Source organism: Apostichopus japonicus, chromosome 11 (genome assembly GCF_037975245.1).
Source record: "Apostichopus japonicus isolate 1M-3 chromosome 11, ASM3797524v1, whole genome shotgun sequence".
NCBI classification, from domain to species: Eukaryota; Metazoa; Echinodermata; class Holothuroidea; order Aspidochirotida; family Stichopodidae; genus Apostichopus; species Apostichopus japonicus.
Window position 1 is genome coordinate 11,429,236 of NC_092571.1, and position 27,977 is coordinate 11,457,212.

Below are 27,977 nucleotides of genomic sequence, written 5' to 3' on the forward strand. Positions count from 1 at the left end.
GTCAAAAGTTTCTTTTACATTAGTAATGGCGAATTAGGGGGCTGCACCCCCGCCGCGCAGTGGCGGAGCGTCCATACGGTCAGGGGGCGGATGCCCCCCCCCCCCCCCTGATGGACTCAAATGGACTGCTGGAGCCTTTTTCAGCTCTTTTTTTACTACTTTTTACTTATTCTAGATTATTGACTTTTTTATTGCGCTCTCATCTACTTATTGACATTTGTCACATTTTGTTGGTGTAATTTGGCGATGACACCCTATTCTTCGTTTATATGCAAATTAGCCAGGCCCTGAAAGGGTCATTTCCGGCGATCTAGGGAGTATCTTTACTCAAAATTTGTCTGTGCGCTACGCGCCAACCAGTGGTGGCGCTCCGCTTAGATAGTGTCGAAAGCGCCCCTACAGACCATTCTCGCCCCTCCTGACCAATACCTCTAGCTCCGCCACTGCCGCCGCGCCTCCTACGCCTATGTGTGTAGTGTTCGGTTTCGGAAATATCTGCTATTTTTTCATTTCCTTCAACCAAGTTTTATAATAGCCGTTATAAGAGGTTTAATATTTGTACACCAATAAATTAACTGTGTCTGAATTTTCGAAAATTTCTGACCAACATTCTGCATCACACTTCCCTCTACTCGTGCAATTTTGACCGGTCTATTAGGGGTTGAAGGTAGTTTTTCTATATTGGTTGTCCATAGATGAAATTTTGTACAACTTCGATGGTGGCGCTCCGCTTAGATAGTAATTCGCGCCCCCCGGGTGTGAAAATCCTGGATACGCCCCTTTTAAAAAGTGTTATAAATAATATGGAGTTTTTCTCCCTGTTGTTTGTAGTCATGGCGAATAGTATGGATGAGTTTTGTTAGTAATTGGACCCTGATGGGCCTACTTCAGGCATTGCAATGTGGGTAGATCAGTTTTCGAAATATGTACAAGTTGCGGTGAGGGGTCTTTTCAAGGGGACAAACTAAAACGAATGACAGCGAATGACCGAATGACAATTGACTTTGTACAGGGTTAATTATCATTTGCGAATGACAGCGAATGCCAGCGAACGACAACGAATGACAATGAAGGACAGTGTTGAGAAGAGAATGAATGATTAACGGAGTGGAGTAAATGCGGTAAATGATTTGAGGAAAATCGCATCACGTGCATGGTTGCAGGGTTTTGGTGTAATTTACGTATAGAAACCACAGGGAAAGTTTTTGTGTGAGATTGCGCTTGAGTGCTGTGCTTTTTACCTCTGTAGATTTATATAGAAAGATAACTGAAGCCGTTTCAAGATTATATAGTATTGTTAGTTTCTAACAATTAATATCGGAAAAAGTGACGTTAAATTTACTTTTTAAAATTAGACTTACAATTTCGCTTACTGTAAGGTGCGTTTTTATCTTGTTCGTACTTTACTAGATCTAGATACCCACGAAGTCTGAACTGTGATATCCGGTTGAAGCAAATGTCTGTGCTGTCATTACTGTCATTCGTTTTAGTCAACGCATTTTTTAGTGTGTACAACATATTGTCATTCGTTATGTGTAACGCAATTGTCATTCGTTTTAGTAACACCCCTTTTCAAGGTTTGTCTTGGCCCGTTAGTGGGTGAAGGCGAGGTTCGTTTTGGGCCGTACCATCCCAGTGTCCCTTCAAATGAAAAATACATTTGGGAGGGTGCCAGCTGTCTCATATGGTGGGGGCGGGTCACATCGCCTGATCCCCGCATTTCGACGGAACACGCGTTTTTCATCGGATAACTGACGGGTAGTCCTACATCATTTTCCTCCTGATCCTACTATGTTTAACTAAACTTATACATTACTAAATAAGGTCATCCAAAGTACTCATGATAGCAGAACCGCACCCCCCCCCCCACCCCCCACCCCCATCCTCGACTAATTACGTCAAGATTACCTAAGGCCTTGGACGATGATGTATTTAAACATGGGCGGAGGTTTTGTAACCCACTCATCCATAGAAAATGAACTGAACTCATAACAGCCGGGCTTTCCTTTGCAGATGATCAAACGGATGAGCTTACTTAGAATATACGGCTATGGGTATCTATAAAATGTTTTAGTTCCGCGAAATGGTTGTTGCTTCTGCTCGATCTGTATTGCTCACAGGACGTAACACTAGGTAGTATTACACTAGAGTCAAGTGAGTATTACTACAGTACGTACATGTTTAAGGACGTTTTCAACGTGCCAAGAATTGAAATGCTGCTTTTATTTCTAACTGGACGAACATGCAATTCGTAGGACTTTACAGAAGCTTTTATCGATCAGTATAAGATTACCGCTAGATTAGATCTGTCCTGTGGTGTTTACCGGCAGTGACACAACGAGAAACTAGTACTCAGTAGTAGTAATAGTATAGGCTAGTACTAGGCTATATAGTATTACAATTAGTAGACGTACCAACAAGTTATGGTTGTATTAAAGCTAGTGTAGTTTCTAGGTATAGGCTATATTCAATTGCTAATGCTAGGATATGAAAGTAGAATTAAACACAAGTATTGGGGGTAGCAAGCTTATTAAGGATTGAGATGACAGTCTACTCATGCTGTTTGTCCAGTAGGACAAGGCCTATATGGGCCTGACTGACGTTAAATTACTACATAAAGAAATTTGTTACTAATTAAGAATCCGTACCATTCCTAACCCCTAACCTTACTTCCTAACCCTAATTCCTAACCCTATTCCCTACTTCCTAATCCTATTCCCTACTTCCTAACCATAATTTCTAGCCCCTAGTAAGCTTCCCATTCATTTCATATGATACAGATTCTAACGTTAGGCCAAAATTTCTGATTTGACTCTTTGAGTAAAGGGAAAGCGCACTGAGGTCACAAGCAAAAATGCATCACACCATTTTGTGTCATCAGGATTTCTTCTTTAGGGGCCTCAAAAAAAGTATACAGTGAATCTTATGAAATGCCCACATACCTACAGTAAAAAATAGATTTTCTCCTAGAAGCTTTCCAAGCTACTTTAGCATTGCTTTTTCATTGCATTGGCTTCATTCACTTGAAATTTGTATTTAACACAAACCTGATCTGTTATAGAAGTGATCTCTGATCACCAGTTCATCTGCCAAAAAAAAAAATCATGTTACAGGTTAGATTCTGATTCTTTGCTACTGAAATTGTCATCTACTGTTTCTCTTATATGTTATTAATGTTTATTGTCAAGCTATTTCAAAAGTCAAGCAGTGACCAAAGCTGAATATATGTAACCTTGAGAAAACCACACAGGTTAATATTAAACATATAAAGTCCTATATTGTTGATATTTCAAACAATATCTATACCTTCATTTATTTTGTTCGCTCGCAATTCCACAGATAACTAAGCTTTTATTCCTGGGTGACATGAATCTCCGGAAACTTTTAATTATTTTGGTGAGTATTTGTAGATGGAAACACTTAAGATTGTAAGATAAATGTTACATAATTATATACCTAAAATAAATGTCTGCTGTATAGACCCCAACTATAGCACGCTATCATGGAAAAATTTCTCGAGATTTTGTAATCGATAGATTAAGTGACCACTTGTGACCAATTAGTCTGCAAGGCCTGCCACATATTTTTTCTTGTTTGAGGGTTATTGTGTTAACGCTCTATGATTAACTACACTGTAGACATGAACATATACCCACACAGTGTTTACACAAAAAGCCTAATGGTGCTAAGAAGCTATGAAGGCTAATTGATGTTGATTTACGACCGTGGCAGGTCGATTAAGTAATCCCAAACTTTCCTAGAGCGTGTGCTATAATTTGAGCCAGTAAATCAGATCTTTAACAGAGCAACACAACGAGATACTAGTTAAGTTTGTAGAGGATGTCATATTTTGTTACTCCGTGATAGGCTAGGCCCTACTGTAGGTGTTAATGAACCTACGTTGTAGGGACTTGCATTATGAAAACTTTCCAAGGTGGCTACCTAAGTTGTATAGAAAATAAGTCGTCTCTGTGCTGAAATGGTTGTCTTTGCTATTATCTTTTATTTGGAATGACCAACAAACTGTCAACAAACTAATTTGAACCATGAACTTAATGTTAATTAAGTAATAAGTTCTGAGTTGATCAAAGTTCCTGACGTCTAAGAAAAATCTCATGACTTTCTGTAACTTTTTGTGACCCCTCAGTTTGCAGACTGTCAGAATTTCCTACCCTCAAAGTCTCATTAAAAATTAAATCTTGAGAATGTTAGAAAATTTTAGGGGTACTCTTTGGTAGTGAATATTCACGTCTTTATGACAACGTACCCTTTGCCAGCTTCTTTGGCCCATCTGAGGAGTTTGAGGGAATGTAAAAATCAGTCAATATGATTGCCTTTGTTTATTCCAAACATCCATCTAAGTGGGCTGTAGTATTTAACTTTCCATTCATTAAGCTTAGGATTTTCCAGTCTTTAATAAAGAGTATTTGTTTGTACAATTGCGAACTGTGGGGCACAACGAAGGATCTTGATCGCAAAATTGACACTTTTCAAAGGAGACTACTTCGTAATATTCTCAACATGAGATGGATCAATAACAATTGGTTATCAAACGATGAGCTCTACAATGAAACCAACCAAACATCTTGGTGATCCATAGTCGCTCATAGAAGATTGAGATTTTTCAGTCATGTAGCAAGACTCCAGGAGGATGCTCCATCAAAGCTTGCTTAAGAGAAGCATTGAGACATACTGATAAACCAGTTAGGAAGGCCTGTGACTACCTTGCTTGGAAAAATAAAGTCGCAATTTAAGGACGTTAACATTAACAATTTTGAGGAAGCAATAAAACTTGCGCAAGATAGTGATACGTGGCGGAAGTTATTCACTGAGCATGTCGGATAGACGAGACTCAACTTACTACTACTACTACTATCCATAACTGTACATTACATTTGGCTGTATGCTGGACAACATGTTTTGATGCAATTAACACTGAATGCCATTACAGAGGCATTGCATAAAGTCTGGCACTCTTCCTCTCTTAGCGCCTATAATCCAAACGCTGTAATTGGCTTAGACTGAGTAGAGACAGCATTCTAATTTGCATGACATTAAACATTTAAGTGATGATTGGTCAGAATGTCCGACCATCACGAATATGGAATGGATACTCATGTGAGAGCATGCCATTCCTTTTTTATTCACTCTGAAGATATTTTAAGAAAAGTTGTAGATTGAAAGTTGTTCACAGTTTTTGTTTGGTAGATGTTTTAACATGATATAGACATCACACGTTAAGATATGCAAGAAAAAATAAAGACAGTGCACTATGGAGAAAGATTGACTGTATTTCTGCAATTTATAAATGACAGTGATGACTGTAACCGAGTAATTGCGAGTAGAGCTATGTGATTAATCGACTACAAAAGAAAGAGTTGACTATCAGCACTAGTGAGTACAATATCCACAATATCTGCAAGGACAAGTACAGGCACTAATGCCTTCCAGTGTGACGAAGGGCACAAACTCACTACTAGTATGTGAATGAGGTCCCTAATTGCAACAATAGAAAGATTGACATACAGTAGAATGAACACATTGTATATTTTCTCCCTGCAGTTTATCGCATCAGCTGACATTCGTGTAGACGGACAGGTAAGTCGCCCTTGTTTCTGTCCTGTCGTTACCTGCAAATAACTATCATTAATTTGGCCAACTGGATTTGAGAGACTGCTCCATGATAAGCCAGTATACAATGCCATTGGACCGTACAGCTGCATGTTGCATTTGATCTATCAGGCATGGGTATTCCCATGCATGTTCAAATTTGGAGAGAGAAAAATAATACATCTGAAAATATATTCCTCGATTGAAATCCACCAGGATGTTACTGTGAAGATAGACATATCAAATCGCTGCAACCAAAAGAAAGTTATTCACATTAAAGGGACAGCTTTTTAATAACTTTTTCAAACTGAGTACTGGCGCAACCGTGAGGGTGGGGGGGGGGGTGCGGGTGGCAGAAAATAATAAATTACTTGAAGATGTTCTTATTCCCATGAGGCATTTGAAAATTATACATTACCTGTGTAAATTGAGTTTACTATATATGAACATTATCTATTTGATCTATGACAGTCACAGGTAGATTCCTTCATGCCTACTTCTCAAATTAAATATATTTCATGTCTTCCTATTTGTTATGACTTTGTCAAAGTGTTTGTGACCATAAAAATCTGCCATCTTGATTAATATATTATTTCTATGTTATGGGGTGAAGGTTTCTTTTTTTTCATGTCAGAATGGTTTTAAAAGTTGCCACAGCTTAAAGTTGGATGACAGTCACTGAATAAAAATATCGTTGCACTTAAAGTAATAGTTATGTATGCTAAAGTCCACCAGAAATGAAAAATACTACATAGTTATATTATTATAGTAAAGTTTCGATGAATTTTGTGTACTTGTAATGTCTCGTCTCTCTCCTTTCTCCTCAAGGAATGTCAAAGGTCAGAAACACGTTTGACCTATACAGAAGCAGGATGTGCGTCTGGACCACAGACACACGATTTCTGTTCACCTGGGCAAAAGTTATCAAACCGGTGTGAAGGAGAGTAAGTTTGCAATTTTAAAATGAGAGAGGAACACACAAGTGTTTCTTCATGTATAGTTTTTCACAGACACCCAGCCCAACTGAAAGCAAAATCGTATCAGCTATTTATTGTTGGTAATCAGGCAGTAGGTGGTGTTCAGCAGTTCCGTCTTTACGCAATGTAACCAATTGGGAGGTAAACAACTCCAGTGGGGGGTCAGTGGTAAGGCCATGTGCACTCATCCATTGTTCTTTGTGTGGGGTCAGTGGTAAGGCTACTGTATGTGCACTTATCCATTGTTCTGTGTGTGGGGTCAGTGGTAAGGCTATGTGAACTCATCCATTGTTCTTTGTGAGTGAATTAACCAAAATTTTAACTATCATCTTTCTTATTTTGAACTCCTGGTAATAGGTGTACTTATTGTGGAATAGGTGAATACCAGAATGAATTTACCGACTGCAGCACATGTTTAAAGTGTACGACAGAAGAAGACTGTTGTGAAGGCCAAAAGGTGAGTTTTCACTTATCATTGTGAATACAAGGCGGAGTTTATATTCCGTCTTTACCGAGATGTTATGGTCGTTTCCAAAAAGAGAGTGTGTGGCAATTGGGGATATGCTAGTATTACTAGAATACAACGTTGATGTTAGCACTGGTTTAAAAGGATAGATAAACACCTCAAGTTATTTGGATAATTTGATCACTCAATAGTTAGGCACCCAGTGTCCTGGACACCGGGAGGAGGGGGCATGGAGACTAATTAGGGCAACTGTGTAGGGATACTCTCTGGTTGTCCCTCCGACAACCAGGTCCTTACATGTCGAATGTCCGAACAGCAAGTTTCACTGCCTGGAAAAAGATAAAGTTGTTGACAAAATGAAAGTGACTAGTATAACACCGTAGGATGTCCACTGTAGGAGAGATTTGTAGGATGATGAATAGGGCACCAGTTTTGGCTGTGATAGCAATTTCATTTGACCAATTTGAAGACTTTGTAGCATTAGTAGCATTAATATCACTTTACGGAGTGGGGTTGGAGTTTATCGTGACAAAACCTGCTACAGTATTCTGTGCAGGGCTAATTTTTTGTCCCTCACGAAAATAAAAAAAACCTCTGGTTGGCCAAGAAATAATAATGACTTAATATGTACCCTGTAGGAGTGATATTTAGGTGTTGGTGCATAGAACACCAGCTTGGGAGTGGTGCCAATATATTCTAATAGAGGGTTGAATTTATATTTTTGTGTTATCGCCAATTGAGTACAATGGGAAAGGAAGTCTCCTATAAGGGTATTTATTTACAATGCAACCTCTTACAACCAGACTACCAGTTAACGTTTGCCCTGTTGTGTTTCTTCAGAATGTGAATCTTTTAGTACTGGTCATTTAGACCTCAGAATTTCTTGACATTAACAGGTCGTATCTAGTTTCGCTATCTATCTGTAATGGCTTGCTTTCTTTCCTAACCACCTTATTCTCTGTTTTTCAATGTAGATAATAACCCGCTGCAGTTCAGTTCGCAATGCTGTATGCGGTTGTCCACCTTGCACTACTATCACATGCCCACCCAGTACCACCCCAGGTAATTACGACCCTCCTGTTGAGGTTTCGACCATTTTGCACAGTAAACGAAATGACACTTTTTCATATAACACAGCGCAGATTGCCAGCTTTGCGTTGAGAGTTTCCAGCAGATTTTGTCCAGATGGCAGCAAACCTTGCCTGGTATGTGCTTCCCTGATGGCAAACGTCTGATTACCAGTGTGTTTGCCAAAATTTGTCAGCTGGTCCAAACATTTCGGTAGGACTTCATAATCATCTATGAGTTAACCCTAATCCATTTGAGGTGATCTTCATCAATGTCGCACTAGCAGCTTTTTGTAAATTGTACTGCAGTTATTTCCATAGATTTCCTTCCATAGATGAATGATAAGAATAGATAAACAAAAAGATATATTCAATTTCTCTTGCACTAACTGTTTTTGCTTTATTTCTCTCTAAGATTTGTCAGTCGAGCCAAGCTTTCAGCAGAATTGCCCTTCCGATATCACCATAGAGGCTGAAGAGGGGGCCACAAGCAGTACAGTGACCTGGACAGAACCTGTGGTCGCTAATGCTTCAGCTGCTGTACAGTCACACCACCCTGGAAGTAGATTCAGAATTGGGTACACGGATGTGTTCTATGCATTCTCTGGTAGTACAGGGAATATGATAACTTGTTCCTTTGTTATAAATGTGAAAGGTAAGCTGTTTGGAAATCAATGTTAATCAATATTTAAACTAGATGATTGCATATGATTGATTTATACCATAATAATAATAATATTTGCTTTTTATATAGCGCTTTATACCAGCGATAGGTCTCAAAGCGCTTTACAGACGTTATATTACTCCTGCTCAATGATAACCTGTCCCAGAGACAATCCCTCCAGGCGGCAGCAGTTATATACTGCGCCCAATGACAAGTTACCTCACAGGTACCCATTTAACCCCTGGGTGGAGAGAGGCAAGTGAGATAAAGCATCTTGCCCAAGGACACAGCGTAATGAACTAGGCAGGAATCGAACCAGCAATCCTTGGATCACGAGTCCGACGCCTTAGCCAATTGGCCACCACCCTCTCCATGGCAGGTGTGTCTTTTAGGGAGAAAGCTTCATCATTTAAACCGCTCCCTGTGTTTGCTACTCACTCCTTCCGAAAAGCGAGTTGTTCATTCATGAGCTTGACACAAATATTTCATCTCGTTGTGTAGATTCATGACAGTTTGAAGGAATATGTTACTTTTACTATGTGGCTTATAAGGCAAAGCCTTGGCCACGATATGTCATTATCCAATGCAAAACGATGAATTTTTGATAGCTGGTAATGTTTCTATAGCTGCTGCTCCAGTTTTTCAGAATATTCACAATTAAGATATGCTATATCTGTGGAATGTTCCTTTAAAAAGGTGAATTGACGAAGAGACTACCTCCTCGTGCAGACATGAATGTTTATGTTAGTGTGTTGATGTTTTGTCAATTCTGATAACTCTGCCAAAACATGTTCTTTATACGTCATATATTAACAACAGAGCACTCTTCTGTTACATCCAACATCATTTGTCCTTGATTAGTTTGTAACACATTTGCAGAACATTGTTATTTGCAGTCATAAAAGAAATGTTTTCCCATTGGTTTCTGTGTTGCATCTGCGTATGTATGAATATTAGATCCTCCTGCAAGCAGGAACTCACAAAGAAGCCTCATTGGCTTATCAAAGCTGCAAGCTGACCGAAGTCAGTCTCTTACATTCATATTTAACGTCCACGATTATGAATTGTCAACAACTCTGTAACTGGACGACATACATTAATCTTGGAGTGACTCGAACTGGGGACCTTATGATTGGAAGGCACTGGCGTTAACCACTGAGCTAACACTCCTGTGTAAAGCTGTAAATCTGTGTAAAGCTAGTAGTCCAGTCACTCTCATTGATAAGCCTAAGAATTCAGATGTTTAAAGGGTCATTTGCCTACAATTACAAACTGTATTTGCAATACAGCCTGGACTGTGCTGGTAGTGTTTTTCTACTGATCTACCAAGTATTTATATTTATTTTCTGCCTAAAATCCTTTCTTTAACTAGAAATATCAAGACTTGAGGTAGAAACTGCATTCTATAATTTTGTATCTGATGTACCTCAGCTTATCACCCTTTGCATAACAAGCATCAATGTTTAGGCCTTAATAATAGGTCAATCTATGGGGTGATAAGAATACATGTGATTACATGTGAATGCATGTGATTTCATGTGAATGCATGTGATTACATGTAAATGCATGTGATTACAATTTGTGAATGCATGTGATTACAATTTGTGAATGCATGTAATTCCAATTTGTGAATGCATGTGATTACAATTTGTGAATGCATGTGATTACAATTTGTGAATGCATGTGATTACAATTTGTGAATGCATGTGATTACAATTGGTGAATGCATGTGATTACAATTGGTGAATGCATGTGATTACAATTGGTGAATGCATGTGATTACAATTGGTGAATGCATGTGATTACAATTTGTGAATGCATGTGATTACAATTGGTGAATGTGTCAAATGGTCATCCAAGGAATACTCTTTTGTTCACATGAAGGTGAAGAGCATATTTTGATTGAGTTATTCAGACTTATAAAACACTGGATGAACATAAACATTTAGGCCTCCTCTGAGGAGCAGGCATCATAAATAATTCAGCCTGAAAGTAGCATTCCATAAATTTAGGTGGAGAATAAATGTTCACCATAGATATTATCTCTATCACATTCAAAGTGAAGATGATTGCAAAGCTGCTTTAACTTTTGATATTCATGTTTAAGTTGTACTCATTCTTTCCTACCATATGACAAATGTTGGACAATTATACAGTGTTCAGTACTCTGGTTTTTACTGTTATTTCTTTTTTAAACTTAACTGGCACACCTGCCATCCCATAATATTTGTATTATTTAACCGAGAAAGAAATTGGATTGAAGTAGTGACATATAAAGGAGTAAAACTATTATGGTTGAGGGGAAAAAGTTCCATAGCAAAGCCCCCCCCCCCCAACCCCAGCTTCAGTTCTATTTGGGCATGGATTTCTGACATAATCATCCAGTGTTTAGTACTAGGTTGCTTTGATAGGTGCTATCAGGCTTCTCTTTTGGCAGTTTATGACTCCCACAGAGAAACAATTTCACATTCAGGCTGTTTAAATAGTCGTGAAAGCTAGCAAAATGTTTTTTTTTCTGATACTGTGCATTAAATCATTAAACATAACCAGTGGAGCACGGCATTTACTTGGATCACAGAGCCAGTGCCCATTTCCATACTTGCTCTAAAATCTCTTGGTTGGGAGTTCTATATTTCAGGGAATCACCCAAAAGATTTTCAGACATCCAGTCACACCATGCCGTATGATATCTTGTAATTAATTAATCGACAATGTTAACAAGTCTTTTTCTTTTTGGTCTGTTTGGCAGAAGCACCCCGGACGACTTCCACTGTGGACCCAGTTTCCACTACAACCGATCAGCCAGGTAAGTTATTTTACAAAATGCTTGAAGTTACTGTTTATTTGTGCAGGTTGTTTACTTACATAACCTCTTATCTGTAATAATATGGAATGACGCACACCAAATAAAATCAGTATGATTGTGATTCATGTTCATTTGTGTCATGGATGCCATATTGCTACAGTTAGTTGCTTGATCCACTGTTTAGATGTAAGTCAATTGTAAAGATTGTACTTTCTGGAAATAAAACTGTTACAGATCTGCAATTTTCATCTCGTTGAATATTAAACAGTAACGATATGTCCCGTAAAAGTGCACCCCTTTGAAAGAAGGAAACACACTACTTAGTTTGCATATGACCTTTGCAAACAAAACAAGGCTACTTGAGGTGTGGAAAATAAATCTGTGATCTGCTCTTTGGTTGTCACATTTTCCTTGTTGTTGATTCCTTGCCAAAAGAAAAGGAATCTATTCAATGGTGATAGTGTGTGTGAGACACTTCTGCTTGTGAAACTTCCAAAACTTACCTGGTTTTGGATATTTCCAGAAACAAACTTACCTGACTCCCCAGAACAATTGCACTCTCGCATTACCATGTCTACAGCATCTGGTAACCTATTAGCAGCCACCCTTCTACCGCTGACCAGCATATTCTGGTCTACCGCCCTCCTCATGGACCATGTATTTCCAAAGCGTCCCAGTTAACTGCCGGGTACAACAGCCCTCACGCTGTCCTCCATAGTACATGGAGGGGCCTTGGCACCAACAAAACCACAAATCCCTTCCTGTGGAGAGAATGTTAACAATTGACACCCTCCCACGTTGGTAAGCACTACTATACCTAAATATGTCAGTAAATACAACCAAAGTCCCATAAGAGTATATAATTGCATAATATTTCAGTATTGATATGACAACCTGACATCCATTAACTTAAGGTAACATCCACTCTCAATAACAAATAAACAATACAATATACATTAACACATATTAACAATTATAAGTTCACTGAATGTCCTGCAGACCATAACAACATTTTTGGTGGACTTCTGGTTTGGACGGCAAGACGGATATTTCCTTTGTGGAGGGTATGCGACAAAGCTAGCTCAACTTTTCAGGTGGTCTACTAATTTTGGCATTCAAATGAATGTTCACAACCCCCACCCTACCGTGTGAGGTTGGGGGCAGGTTGGAGAGAGATTTGGTTGAGAATCCAGAAGCAGTGTTCCCCTTCTGGTCTCGGAAAGCGTAGCCTACGATTCATCCTGTCTCTGCAATAGCTTATGTCGGAATCTTCTGAGAAATAGCTTGGAAATGAACCGGACACCATTTCTGGATGGAATGTACTGACTCAGAGGGGTTTCCAAACTCTGTAGGGATCTGTGGTGTGACTATTGTGGTCGGGTTGGTACCTGTGTTGTCACCAGTGTCTCTACAGGCTCCTGGGTTTGCAGCTCTCTCTCTATTCCTGTAGATGTGGGTCTACTCTGATTGGGCAGTTTGCTTTCCCCTTTAGGGGTGATTTGCCCATGGCAATTTCCTTCCCAGTAAGCAATGTTACCTGAGGCTGTTATGATAGCATTTGGGATCACAGGTCTAACTGCTCTTGTAGCCTTCATTTTTGGCCCTGTGGTCAATCCTCTATCTGCTGCCACATTTCAGTAAGGGATCCTTCCTCGTGCAGGGACGGCATTTCAGATCATGTTTGTCCCAGCGTCTTTGAGATTGACACATGTATTTGATTTGTGTATGTGTGGCCATATCTGAGATAACTGACCAGAAATTCTGAACACATAAACAGAGTATTTAAATATGTACACAAGCCTGTTAACCAACATGGGGAATTAATTTGCAATAGACAGAAATCAGCAAGAATACAGTAAAAAAGACTGGTTGGGGAGGAGCAAATTTCAATGTCCCCAATGAAGAAATCCATAGAACCGAGGCTAAACACCTATGTAATCTAGTTCATATGAACAGGAGAGCCTGGGTACTAAACGACCTGGTGGCTTAACCTGTCCCGAAAGTCCCCCTGGTGCTGGCAGGAGAGGTTTGGGAGAACTCTCAAGGAAAGGAGAAAGGAACCTCCATAACAGCCAACCAAAGCATAATAAGTGTGGTAACAGCTACCAAAACCTAATAGAAGATGAATGTACAGTAGCCTAACACAAACAACTGTAATGGTATAGGCTTGACCAAAACAGTGAAGGGCTATAGTAGCCTAACACAAGAGCACATGTCTTCCGGAATTGGCAGGAAGGCACACCCTAAACGGACGTAAAAACCTACCAACGGAGTGTAGCAAGGGGTTAAAAAACCCAAGCTTTACCTGGAGAATGAGGAAGGTGGTATGGGAGTTTCTCATAAGCGAAACAGGAGATACAAAGATGGAGGGAGAGGAAGCTAGCTGCAAAAACGTGAAACAGGTACCCAAAGAAAACTAAAAGACGAAATAAGGGGGGAACCCATGAATAAACAAAAAAAGGTGCCCCAAACTGCCCATAATAAAAGGATACTGATCCGATCGTCATGTAGTGACGTGCTATCGATTTAAAAGACTGTGTGGATACTTGGATGGAGTCCAAAAGAGTTTTCCAAAGGTGAAAAATAGTTATCACAAACAACTACATAATTCCAGAGCTTGTGACACTTTTTGATTGTAGAATGAAATGTGGGGAGACTAGTCAGTAAGTCAAGTCAATGTGGAACTTGTTTCAACTTCACACTGAGTACAAAGATGCTCCTTTATCTAGTTCTCAGCTGTTTCAGTTGGAGGTCACTAGTGGCCAAAATATCAAATGCCTGTAAACAACCTTACTTAACTACTTAAGCTTTGGTGAGTCTGACAGAAGGTTGGCAGGTACCCCCTCAATGTATACTCAATTTTTAGTAGTTAATGATGGAGTTCAAAGGTCATCAGTGGTCACTAAAATTACAACCTAGTAAACATGATTACTCAATAGGGCAAGCTTTGATCAACGTCATGCCTAGTATTAAGGTGCCTCTTAATGGATTCTTGATTGGCATTGTTTTTGGTGGAGGTCAAAGGTTGTTTCAGTAGTGTTAATGTATATTTTTCTTTTTTATTTGCCAGAAATATCCTCTAGATGTGTGAATCCAGTTCCTACTACAACTGATCCGCCGGGTAAGTTAATCATAAAATTCTCTGAAGTTACTGTTTACTTGTGCAGGTTGTTTACTTACGTAACCTCTTATCTGTAATAAAGAGTGACGCACAGCAAATAAAATCAGTATGATTGTAATTCATGATCAATTTTTTAATGGATTCCATGTCTCTCTTGCTACAGTTACTTGCTTGTTACACATTTTACAAGTTAGTCAATTTTAAAAATTGTACTTTCAGGAAATCACCTTATTTTTCGGCATAAATTTATGGGTAGATCCATGGAAGTGTACTTCTTTGAGCAAAAGAACACTCTACCTATTTAGCATATCTCTTTCACAAGCAAAACCTTTCCCGAGAATATCTGCCAGCGAAGGTATAGATGATAGAGTTGGCGACCTTTTCTTTTTCTTGTTAATTCCTTGCCGAGAGTAAAAGAAATATATACAATGATGATGGAGTATGTGTAGATGACACCTCCGCCAGTAAACGTAATAACTGATCATATGGAAGTTATATGAAATGCATATGTATATGGCCTTCTTGAGTTCTCGGCTGCTTGTGTTTTTGATGAAGCTCAAAGCTCAATTTGATAACACTCAATAGGTCAACGTTATATGTAGTATGAAGGTACCTCTTAATTGATTCTTGGTTGTCATTGGTTTTGGTGGAGGTTAAAGGTTGTTTTGATATTTGTTTTTTCTTTGCTATATTAGACCCGGTTCCTACTACACTTAATCGGACAGGTAGGTTAAACACAAAATTCTCTGAAGTTACCGTTTATCTGTGCAGGTTGTTTTCTTACATAACCTATTATCTGTAGTATAGAGTGACGTATGTGTAGAGTGGGGTATGTGTAGACGACAACTCCGCCAGTAAACGTAATAACTCATCATCTGGAAGTTACATGAAATTGATATTTATTACATATTTGGCCTTCTTGAGTTCTTGGCTGCTTGTGTTATTGATGCAACTCAAAGTTCATTTGATGTCACCAGTGGCCAAGTTATCAAAAGGTTGTAAACAAGTTTACTAAAATATCTAAAGCTTTGTTGAATCTGATAGATAGGTGGTACAGTAGGTACCCCTTCAATGAGTTGTTCTATCTTTTTAATTTGTTTATGATGTAGGTCAAAGGTCATATGAGATCACCATTGGTCAAACTATAAGAACCTTGTAAAATATGATAACACTCAATAGGTCAACCTTATATGTAGTATGAAGATACCTCTTAATTGATTCTTGGTTGTCATTGGTTTTGGTGGAGGTTAAAGGTCGTTTTGATATTTGTTTTTTTTTTCTATATTAGACCCGGTTTCTACTACATGTAATCGGACAGGTAGGTTAATCACAAAATTCTCTGAAGTTACCGTTTATTTGTGCAGGTTGTTATCTTACATAACCTCTTATCTGTAATATCGAGTGACGCACACCAAATAAAGTCAGTATGATTGTGAACACCATGCGAATCTTGTTCATTTTGTCTAGTGAATTCCATGACCTGTTGCTACTATTGCGTAATAACATGGGTGATAAAATTATTTTATTTTCATTTTCTTGTTGATTGCTTGTCGAAAGTAAAAGGAATCTATGGTGATGGTGTATGTGAGTCATTGTGGTGATAGTCAAAGGTTGTTTGAGATCAGCAGTGGTGAAAGCATGCAAACATAACCATGATACTATGAACCATATAACTAACTATTAAACAAGTCAACCTTTGATCAACCTCGTACTTAGTAAGTAGTTGCCTCTTCGCGAATCTTGTTTGGCGTCAGATTTGGTGGAGGCCAAAGTTCATTTGACCCCCCTCTGAAGCCATTCAGAAACCTTCAAAACTTGTTAAATTCAGCTTAGGTGGATCTGTTACTTGAAATGTAGATGCCTCTAGTACTGGAATGATATTGCTTATTAGTGGAGTCAAAGCAGTAGTCAAAATATGAGAACTTTCACAAAGGCCATATCAAGCTTTGGTGCATATAAAAAGAGCATCACATCTTTGGCCTTTTCTCTGTTTTGTACTGTACAACTTGCCAGCGTTCTACTTACTAGACATGTGATGGTGTCCTTCCCAATCGGCATCTGCTTCTTGTTTCATCCCATCCTCCCCCTTCTAGAATATTTGCTTTATTACACACTTGGTCCTTCTCACCTGAGATCGAAGTGGAAAGGTTATCTCTTGCAATGGTCGTCAGAGACGGCTACCAGAGGTTGCCAATGAGATGTTTTGAGGTTATTGGAAAAGTTTTGAAATATTTGCAATGAAAAAGATAAAGAGGTGATATATTTCCTCACAAAGAGGCTCAATGTGGTGAATAACATGGTATGTTGGTGATGGCTTCACCGTGCACCTATGAAGAGTCATCTTGCTGGTTGCTAGAAAGCTTAGGATGTTTATTACCTATATGAACCATTGAGAATGGCGTATTAAAAATAACTTATAACCACAGATTTTAAACAAACACTGCAAACCCGGTGGTAAAAATTGAACAGTTTGGCACACAGCTGTCCCAGAGCATCTCACAAAGCTTGAAACCCATCACCAGATGAGAGGTGTGTTTTCTCCTGGAGGGGGAATTACATGTTTTTTCGCTGGAACGAATTGTCATCATCAGATGCTGCTTCTCAATGTTACGTGCATAATCTTATTTACTTTTCTCTTTCAGACTCTGGCCAATTTTCGTCCTGCGATGGTCAAACAGTTTGTTGGGTGTTGCTTGGAATCATCACAGTTGTTTTGGTTCTATTTATATGTAAGTACAAGTTATTGATTAAAGCTTGCAAGGACACGTTAAGTGCACACTGAGATTTTTCAGTTGTGCTTCGTGAAATGTATCTAACCTCAAGAAGAAACCAATAAGGGAAGGTCTTAGTCTCCAAGGTTTGTTTCTTATATTTTTTTAAATGTGACCAGCATGTTCATCTAAAGTTTTGTTATTTTGAAACAAGTTTGACAAAGCTCCAAACAAGTTCCATTACTTTATCTTGACAAGACATGGCAGGGTACCGGGATCTAGATTGATTCATTCTAGATCGAAAAGAGTAGAATACTTCCAGAATTCACTTGGATGATCCTAAATTATTTAGAATAATATTATACGTTTTAATGCAAAGATAGCAAGTACAATAAGAAATTTCTAGAAAGATAGTAAATGGGGATATTGCTTTCATTCCTTACATATATAAACACAAACAAATAACAGTTTAGAAGCTGTAGGTAACCTAACACAAAATAAGTCATGTTGATAGTGATGGTTTTGGACATATTGATGCTTGCAATATTCATGAATCCCAGCTTTAACAAGTAAAGGTATGTCATTACTACCTCCAGTACTTGATTGTTTCATTTTTATTAACTCAACCACAGTCATCAATTATTGCAAACTCGATTCTATCTTGAGCACATGTCTTTTTTCTTTACAGGTGGTGTTTTTTATAAATGTCATCGTGATGAAAGGGGTGAGCTCAAATAACCAAAATTTAGATTTTTTCTTATTGGGAAAATGTCACACAGTAAAGTATTGTACTTTATTCTCTCCCTCAAAGTTGCTTTAAGGGTTGATTAAAGGTTAAAATATTTGTCTAGATATGTATATATCCAAGACAGATGAAAAAAGTTTGAGTGCTTGTAATTTTTTATTCCCTGCCAAAGGCAGAAGGAGACATTGTGGTGATGGTGCCTGTGTATGCGTCGCGTGTGTATATGACACTTGCTCGTAAACGCTCTAACTTCAGAATGATTACTGGGGTACATTTCATATTTGGTATGTAGCTTCCCCTTAGATAAAACTGCTTTGACATCAATATTTGTATTGGTGAAAGGTCAGCAAGGGTCAAAGCTAGAAAGCATTGTTCACACAATGTTTCAATAAGTAGAAGTTATAGGCAGTTCAAATTTAGTATGTCGCTTGCCGTCTGTGAGAAGACGATCTGTAGTGTTTTTTTGAGGTCAACAGAGGGGAAAATTGTGTGAAAGTCTTGTAAAACATGATATCTCAAGGAAGGTTACCCTGTGTAGTCCTTATAATTTGGTATGTGGATTTCCTGTAATAACTTCATCAACCCTATTGTTTCTGGTGGAGGTCAAAGGTCATTTAGGATCAGCAGAGGGCAAAATGTGAATATATCAAGAGTGCTATTTCTTCAGAACAAGAACCAAAACATGAAAGGAGCTCATATATGCATGGAATAATAGCCTTGTGTATTGTATAGTTTATACACAATTTGATGTAGGTCAGAGTTCATTTAAGGTCACCAGGTGTCAGTAAGCCTACTTGAACACAATGTAAATATGATATTTCCAAAAGCGCAGAAGTTGGTTTGTATGGCACGGTTTCTCTATGATGAGTACAAGAACCCTATTGTTTTTGGTGGAGTGTACAGGTGATTTGGGTTTTGCAGAGGTTACACTCTGGGAATTTTAAACATGTCATCATGAAATGTCATTTTGGCACATGAAATTCCTATAATGATTCCAAGAGCCCAGTAATTCTTATAAAGGTCAAAGGTAATTTGAGGTCAGCAATGGAGATGTGTTAAAAACCTTAAAAGCACTGTAGCTGGATCATTTTTTTTCATGCTGAGACTCCTAATTTAATTCATTTGCCTTCCACCCCCTCCACCCCCCCCCCCCCGCTCCCTTCTTATCTGCTCTATCTATATTGATCCAATTCTATCATACATATATGCTGAAGTGCTGGTCAAACTTTGTTATTAATAGTCCTCCAGAGCCGAGTCGGGCCCTTGGGACCATTATGTTACTGCACTTCTCACTTTTGTGAAGTTTATTTTGACAATGAGAATATACTATTTGTTGTCCTGCATTTTCCCAGGGTTCCTCGATATATTCCTGGCTTCCCTGTATATTTTCCATGGATCCCTCATGGGCCCTGGGAATGTAGCCCTGTCTCAATGCCCCGCTCACCAGATCTGTCTCTCTTTCGTGTACATACAGAACAACGAATTCGTGATGCAGAACTGCTACGAGAGCCGGCTAGAGGTTAGTCCTAGATTCCGTTTTCCTTTGATATCCAGTCATTATGTTACTGCACCTCTGTCACTTCTGTGAAGCTTATTTTGACCAATGAGAATATACTATTTCGTTGTCCTATATTTTCCCAGGGTTCCTCCATATCTTCCTGGCTCCCCTGTTTATTTTTCCCTGGACCCCTCATGGAGGAGCCCTGTCTCAATGCCCCTCTCACCAGATCTGTCTCTATTTCATTTACATACAGATGAAGGTGATTGTGGAGCACCACCACAACCACGGCAGGCTAATGGTTAGTCCTCTTTCAGTTTTTCTGTTCCTATGACAACAAACAAACATATTCTAAGATTTCAAACTGCCTGGATCAATCACTTTTGCAGGTCACATCACTGTGTTGAAAAATTATTCCATTCATGTGCCACAAATTTGTCTGAGAGGATTTGATGCTTTTTAAAAAAATTTCCAAGCTTTCTCAGTCTCTCTAAAAACAAAAAAAATTGCATTTGATCAAACTAAAGGGGCACCCTTTACAGATAATTTTCACTGACACTTTTTCTATATTAGTATGAATCAAATACAAAAATTAAATTGGAAAAATGTTTAGACTTTAGCTCTAAACATGAAAATTGACTATAGGCCACCTAGCGTGGAAGATCTTTCTCGTCCAATGAGTATGTAACCTGATCTCACATGATCTCATCTCCATGTCGTTTGTGTACCTAGACTATTAAACCTGTAACTTTAATATGCCAAAAAGATCTCCCATCCCGAGAAATACTGAAATTCATCCCTCAAATTATGGGAACTTAGATTCATCGGTATCTGTGAGTAAGCGTTTCTATTTGACATCATTATTTCATCATTCTGTAATAAATCATTAACATCTAAAGCTAGTTATGGCAATAACACAGATTCCCCCCCACCCCCCCCTGTTTTTCCCTTTCTTCTTCAAAGTAAGAGTTGATCAGATTAAGACAGACTTGATACATTCAATTTTCTAAATTGTAATTGATTCCCTTCATTTCTTCACCAAGGTACTGTGTGTTGCAGCTGTAGTAAGAATGCCATACAATTAGCCTTGCCATTTGAATATTTTTTTCTTTCTATTCTTTGTGCCATTTCATTTGCAGGTAATCCCATAGATGACGTAGATCAAGGGGATAACAATTTCAAAGGTTCGTTTTTAGAACTATCTGCCATCTTTAATACAGCCTCTTGCCTTTTTAATATATTTTACTCCTAGAATCTGGTTAAATATTGTATCCTAAACTTCTGCTGTAGTTGGGATTTCATTTTAGTATTGTGCACATTATGTTGTGACTTCACTGAGACTTGATGAGAGATTGAATACTAAAGTTGTGTTATATTAATAGTTAGGCACTGCCAAAGGTAGGATGCTGAGGAGGCTGCAGTATCACTGCAGCCAGGCTGTGTGAGAGGTCATGTATCTTGTTCAGCATTTCACTTACATGATAGACAGTGCTGGTCTGCTGAGAAAATCCGTAGTGTAGCATCACTGCAGCCAGGCTGTGTGAGAGGTCATGTATCTTGTTCAGCATTTCACTTACGTGATAGACAGTGCTGGTCTGCTGAGATAGTCTCTAGTGTAGCATCACTGCAGCCAGGCAGAATACTAGGTACATATTTTACGAAGCATATGTGAATCATGCTGGAATTACATTTTTTTGGAACATTAAATTAGCTTAATAGATTGAGCATGTGTTCCATTCATCAGTACAGTCAAGCATTTAACCTACTCATCCCCTTCACAGATAATGGAGATCCTGAACACCGCCATCTGTTGGGGGCGGAAGGGAATAGGGCAACAGAGGCAGCCAACCCTCAGGGAGCAAATGGTTAGTCGCAGATATTAAATTTCCTGTGTCTTGTGTCAAGTGTATAAATAAAGCCTCACTCTGTATTATAAACACAAATATACCAATATCAACCCTACACTCTCTTTTGGTACTATTTGGTAGTCAATTACATAATCATGAAATCATGTATATTCTGGCATTATATATTTTGGAACAAAAATAATTACCTAATAGATATTGCATGTGTTTCGTCCATCACTTAGTGAAAGGTTTAACCTTGTTATTCCATTCGCAGATAAGTCAGAAGAAGGAAAAGCTGAAGCTTCTCAAGTGGTGGATCTAGTTAATGACAAAAATGGTTCGTCCTAGATGTTCAACTTGATGTATATTTGTCTTCATAGTTAAAGCCTCATTTTGACACATTTTGGCCCAAAATGATTGTACATTGTACCGCCTTTGGTTGCAATTGGTTGATGTTACAAACATACGCTTTGCTGGAAATCTTTCTACTTCCAATTCTCTCCCTTCACTTTCTCTATAATTGTCAAAGAAATAGTCTCATATCTCGATATTACCAACCTTCATTGGGAGAAATGCTTTGCATAGTTTAATTGTTTGTCCAAATACCCTGTCCGGTGTTGGTTCTGTATTTTGAAATTTCATATTGCTAAGGGTAAAGGGATTCATTTTCAAAGGGGTTGTTACTTCATCGGGTTGATTATATCCCAGAAGCTTTCCTCCTCATGTGTAAAACTACTTATCTATATAACTTATGTGGTAAAGGATAAATTATGTTATCATTGATGCTTAAGAAAGGTTTCATTCTTACATTTGTTTCTAGCAATCCAAATGAACTCTATGGGACCCTCCCAGTCTGGTGATGAAAGATATGGTATATTTCAATTTTCATATTATCTTAAAATTTAGTTTGCTATATAAATCCATGTCAACATTGATACAAAAAAATCTCATTGGCAAGTGAAACATACTATATGGACATGTAGTAAATTTATTACTGAGGCATGTTACAAGATCTCTTATACGACATTTAGCCAGTTTTCCATGTGATGCGTCTTTGGAATTCCTGAGTTTCCAAGTTCATATTGTTTGTGTCAAGAAATATTACGGTGGTACAGTGTCTTAAATCTGATAATCCTTAATAATAATCAGCAGTTATTTTTACGACGCTTAAGCAACCACAAATGTGGGAGAAACCCACAAGGGCTTATGGATTACAACTTACACTTAATGCAGATCATTAAGTTAGATATTCATGTTGGATGATTAAAAATACCTAAATTCCATCACAGCTTTAATATGTGTGGACCCTAGCAGCTCAATGTAATAATGTTGTGTCTGTATGACAAATTTGTTTGATGAATGTGAATCAATTTTGCTCACATTTGATCAATATTGGTTCCATTCATTGGCATTTTAACGCTAATGAGTAGCGACCAAACACAACAGTTTGGAAACATAGTCAGAATATACTACTTTAGAGATATGAAAAAACTGAAAGAATAGAACTTTTGTTGAGATTTTAATATTTATATTACATCTTTCCATTGTCCATCTTCAGTAAATACGCCGCTGCAAAGTAACATAGGATCATCAGGTGTGTATGATTGGTGCAATTCTTTTTATTTTGTGATCTTCTCAATCAAGTTACTCATGTCTTCAAAGGGTTTTTATTGTCTATGTTCCTTCTTCTTTTTTCCTCATACAACTAAAACTTACGCTTCAGTTTTGACTCTTAAGAATACCACATAATTTGTAACAGCCAACAATTCAATTTTAGGATAACATTTGGTGGTACGATCTCTCTCTGTACCGATTTTTTATCGGAATACTAACCGATTTTCCCGGAGGAATCGAAACAGCCAGTTTTTCGTTCGGGTCTTCTAACCACAGTGAAAAAGGACCTGATTTGCTATCTGTTGAGCCATTCCGATGTGGAATAGCCCTCTCCTAACTTTTGATATTGACTCCGTTTCCTTTTATCGGATAGCTATCCGATTACTCTTCTGATTTTTATCGTTTTTTGATGTGACGTCACTTCAGAATGTAGTCCGTTCCAGAACCCCTCAGATTTGGAGTAGGTATTCGAATATTCCACTGCATTCATTACATTCACTACCACAAACCTCACTCTTCGGCCTAAAATCGGACCGTACTCCGATAAAATACCGCTGTAGTGTGACCGGGCCTTTACCTGTGAGCTGTAAAACAGATGGCAGTGAATTATATACTCCCATTTCCTTCCCACAGTGACATAACTGTTGCTGCCACCACCTGCAGTATATATCAACTTTCAGATTAGCAGGGAGTGCTACAACTTTATTCCTTGAATGTCAATAATGTCCTTACCTGAAGGAGCAAGAAAAAGAATGTCAAGAATAAAAAATTAAAATTTTTGAACATGGTTATGACATCACAGACACACTGTGTCCAGACAGCCAAATTATTGCTAGGGGCACTGCTATCACTGGGTCCTGCTTCCCAGAGAAAAATCCTTTGTAGGCATTAACAGTACGGTAACAATATTACAGACCATTGACCTCAATGCATGTAGTGCAATTAAACATGTAGCACTTTGATTTATAATGGAGCACCAGAGACGTAAAGTGAAAATATAATAACCTAAATGAAGAGAATTATCGTTGTTATAAAAGCCAATAAGTAACCAATTGGATCGAGAGGCTCACTCCCCTTCTACGTAAAGTCACTTTACCACTCATCTGTGAATAAGTCAACTTTCGAGCGTTAATGAGTAGAATGAGAAACTACAAGTTGTTCGTCAGTGTAAGAACATTGGAATGGCAAAATCTCCTTTGAGATGTCTTCAAGTCTTATTTCAACATCTGTATGTTTGGCAAATAGGCATCGGTAAAGTGTGTCTCTGAGTGGTATGCGGTCCACATAGATCGGATGTGTGGAAGTTAAGTGAATCTGTGACGTCACAACCGTGGTGGTTTCGTAGTGTAACAAACTTTGGGGAGCCTTGCGACGAGAGTGTAAACGTCTCAACCTGTCAATCGGATATGAGTTTGCCTTCGGTGGAGTGTTGTTTCGTCTTTTTTGGGTTACCTGTCCTTAATATGGAAAACATCTGGACACAGTCCCCTTTATTCATTTTTCATTTGCAATATGGTTGCTTTGGGAGTATTCAGTTTCGGACATTTTCTCATGTACGTTCGACGATGGCTACTCTATTGCTACTTTCCCGTGAAAATGAAAAACCATTCCCGTATTTTTCTTCTCTATATTTTTATACCTGTCTCTGTTCTCTCTTCTTTTAGATCAACAATGGCAATTTGAACCAGAAGAATTAGGGGGTAATTATGTTTTTCATAACGATTGTAAAGTAATTCATTTTGCAAAACAGCTCTCAAATTGAATTGGCTCTTTTGTATTAATTGGTATTATTATTACACCACATCATACCCATAAGATTGCAAATCCCAACCTTGACTGCTCAAGGTTTATTCCAATAATGAAAATTCATCACAAATGTCAATTCTGGTTTGCTTTTGATTTATTACGTAGTCATGTCAAAAAGACTTGTTTTAAAAACCCAAAATTGTCCAGGTTACATCAACCTGTGAGTTATGGTGAGCATGTTGTGGTCTAATAGCTAAGGCAATGGACTGAAATGATCTTAGCATTGCAATGTTTGAGTCCCTATTTTGAAAATCTGATATCTCAAACAAAGTGAAATTTTAAGTTTGGGTTTGTATATTTTATGTTTTATTTTATGTTCATTGACTTGCTATTGCTGTGTGTGTAACTAACATCATGACCATGAATTTGGGAGACACCCATGCTTGCTTTTTATCTCATCCAGGGTTCATCTTCCAGGCTTACTGGATGTTCTTCAGGCATCCTAGACTTTGAAAAATTTTCTAGACATTAAGAATTATTTATCCTTACAAGATCAACATACTATGTATGTTATGATTTAACTACTTGTAATGTAAATAAACTGTGCGTGTCGTCGAGACAAGCTAAGGTTGTTCAAACAACAACATTGGCTGTCTATTCAGTTCCATATTAATGGGAGATACAAACCCAATCATTTATTTACCTATGTTGCAAATGCTAGTATTTATTTTGTGGTCGAAGATCCAATGCCAAAAAACATGAAGTTAGCTGGAAGTCAGTTATTGCATCATGTAATTTACTGAATGAGCTGCGGTATCTTTATGGCAAATAACGTCTGCTTACATGCAAGCGGGTGCTTTTGTCTTTTTTCTTTTCTATTTTTCAAAGGGAATGCCAAACATATAAAATTGAAATTTCTGGGCCCTTTTACAAATTTGGGGTTATTCCTGTTACAGTGAATATAGTCCAGTACATAATGTCCAGGGACATTTCTGGGGATACTTTGAATCCTGGGACTAAACATGAAACCTGGGGACTTTCCCCAGAAATCTGAAAGTCTTGTCAGCTTATATATTAAGGGATACACAATGATACATGGATATTACATGGATTGGTTACTTCACATATCAAGGGAAAAAGAAAACTGAAATTATAAAAAATGTCTATTTGCTTTATTTTTTTTTGTTCTTACAGATCAATATGTTGATGAACATGAACTATCTATTCTTGCAACCCGTATTTTCCGAAACCATGGTGGAAAGGAACTCAGCGATGTACCATATTTCTGCAGTCAGTTAGGCATACCTAGTACTGTTTTTAATCCAGTGTGTATGGATAGGAAGAAATCAAGAACTGATGAAATACTGTATTATGTTTTTCGTGATTGGAGAATGGCTTCTTCACTAACAAGGAATAAACTTCGTAAAGCTCTTTTTGATTTTGATCAAGGGAATAAGACAAGTCTATGCAAATTATATGTAAAAATTGTCAATGATCGTTTTCGTGAGGACTCTTCGGAAAACTCTTAGATATGCATAGAAGGAGACACAAGCTGCCGCAACCGTCACCATTTGGTCTTTGTGAATGGAATAACAAACAGCAATGAAGAACTTACCTACACAGCTTGCTGCCAAAAAAATTATAATTCAAGTTTGGGAGATACAGCAGATTGAAATGAATGTGCCATCACACGCCAGGCCGAAGACTTGAATAAGACTAAATGTGACATCATCGAGCCACGTGTGTTTCGTGTCGTCGTGTTTTTTCTTCGTTCATAACAATTTTCTGGAATGATGACAGGGTCTTGCAAACAACGAATTCTGAAATATTTAAGTTATGAACATGACCTAACGATGCCATTGCTTTTCGCCGGCAGCACTGTTAACATTCTGTCTTGCAAAGAGAGGAAAGGAAAACAAAGAGAAAGTGACAAAATTTTCCACCAGATGCCGGCCTCTCGGACATTCCAGAAATGTTATCTTATTTTGCAGAGGTGCCAACCAGTACGATTTTATCGTATTTAGTACTATAAAACAAGTGAAATACGATAATACGATATTGCCTCTTGAAAATACGATATTTCATCTTTCCAAAAAAAATATATAATAATTTTTTTTTTTAATGGAAGCGGAATCACATAGAAGCATGTACAAGTAACCCCCCCAAACCTCGACAAACATGTTAAACAACGAGCCTACATGGGCGGGAAATACGCGGAATCATCAGCTTTACAATTTTCTCATTAAATGTTAATGAAAAAGCAAACATTTTAATTGCCCGTTCTTACCAGTAAAACATTTTTCTGACATTTTATTGGCCCCCGGCCAGTGGTAGTGTCGACTTTTTGTGAAAATCTGATTTTTCTCTCCAAAATATGATTTTTTAGGATATTCAGTCTGTTTTTTTGTGTCAAGAGGTTGGCATCTCTTATTTTATCTCTTATTTTTATTCCTTCATAATAGCAATCTTCCTTTTCTTTTTTCTGACAAAACAATTTTGATTACATTTTCTACTCAACAAAAGTCTTTTAAGAGTTTATCCTTTTGTCTTACAATGAAAGAGTACTTCCAAAAACCTTGTACTTATAATTCCATTGCTAGTTATTTCTTGAAGGATCACAATGTAACACTTTATCTGAAGAGAGCAATATTCCACATTGTTAGTTGCAGATCCCATCCCCATATATCATCTCTAGTCAGAGATATGCTCGATTGAATGTTACAAGATTTGGAGGTGGTAACCTCTCGCCTACTCCAGAAAAGTGGAGATCGCATCCGGTGGTCTCTGACATCATCATCATGGGAGATGTTCTCCAATGGCTCTACTTTAATTCATATTGTAATATTTTTTGGCGTGGATTTATCTTGGAAATGTGATACAATTGGAGTGTTTAATTAATTGTCAATACTCTCTCTTTTAAGTTAGAATTTTATAAAATACTTTTTTTTTTAGGAAAATTATTATCCTGTTTTGGTTAAATGATTTATTCAACAACCCCCCCCCCCCCTCCCAAAACATTTTCTGCTCAATAAGCCATGATGACATTATTTAATCTGGTTCTGTCTGATCAATTCACAAACTTCACAATTTGTTAAGTTCATATCT

The 27,977-nt window shown here is 38.0% G+C and overlaps 1 protein-coding gene across 4 annotated transcripts; it reads left to right on the forward strand.

Moving 5' to 3' along the window:
• Positions 1 to 2,108: 2,108 nt before the first annotated feature.
• Positions 2,109 to 27,887, forward strand: LOC139975944 (uncharacterized). 4 transcript variants are annotated; one of them, XM_071984243.1, is made up of 22 exons: positions 2,109 to 2,154; positions 3,340 to 3,396; positions 5,563 to 5,598; positions 6,439 to 6,554; positions 6,945 to 7,044; positions 8,028 to 8,115; positions 8,536 to 8,775; positions 11,534 to 11,590; positions 14,661 to 14,711; positions 15,407 to 15,436; positions 16,000 to 16,029; positions 17,354 to 17,440; positions 18,111 to 18,146; positions 19,642 to 19,686; positions 19,922 to 19,966; positions 20,805 to 20,849; positions 21,447 to 21,530; positions 21,787 to 21,849; positions 22,333 to 22,383; positions 23,071 to 23,106; positions 24,791 to 24,826; positions 26,067 to 27,887. In XM_071984243.1, exons 2-22 carry the CDS (start codon positions 3,367 to 3,369, stop codon positions 26,399 to 26,401), a joined length of 1,641 nt encoding a protein of 546 aa, XP_071840344.1. In that variant the 5' UTR covers positions 2,109 to 2,154; positions 3,340 to 3,366; the 3' UTR covers positions 26,402 to 27,887. The 4 variants fall into 4 exon arrangements, with proteins under 4 accessions (XP_071840344.1, XP_071840342.1, XP_071840343.1 ...); XM_071984241.1 differs by having other exon boundaries at positions 2,152 to 2,251; XM_071984242.1 differs by lacking the exon at positions 15,407 to 15,436 and having other exon boundaries at positions 2,152 to 2,251.
• The last annotated feature ends 90 nt before the right edge of the window (positions 27,888 to 27,977 follow it).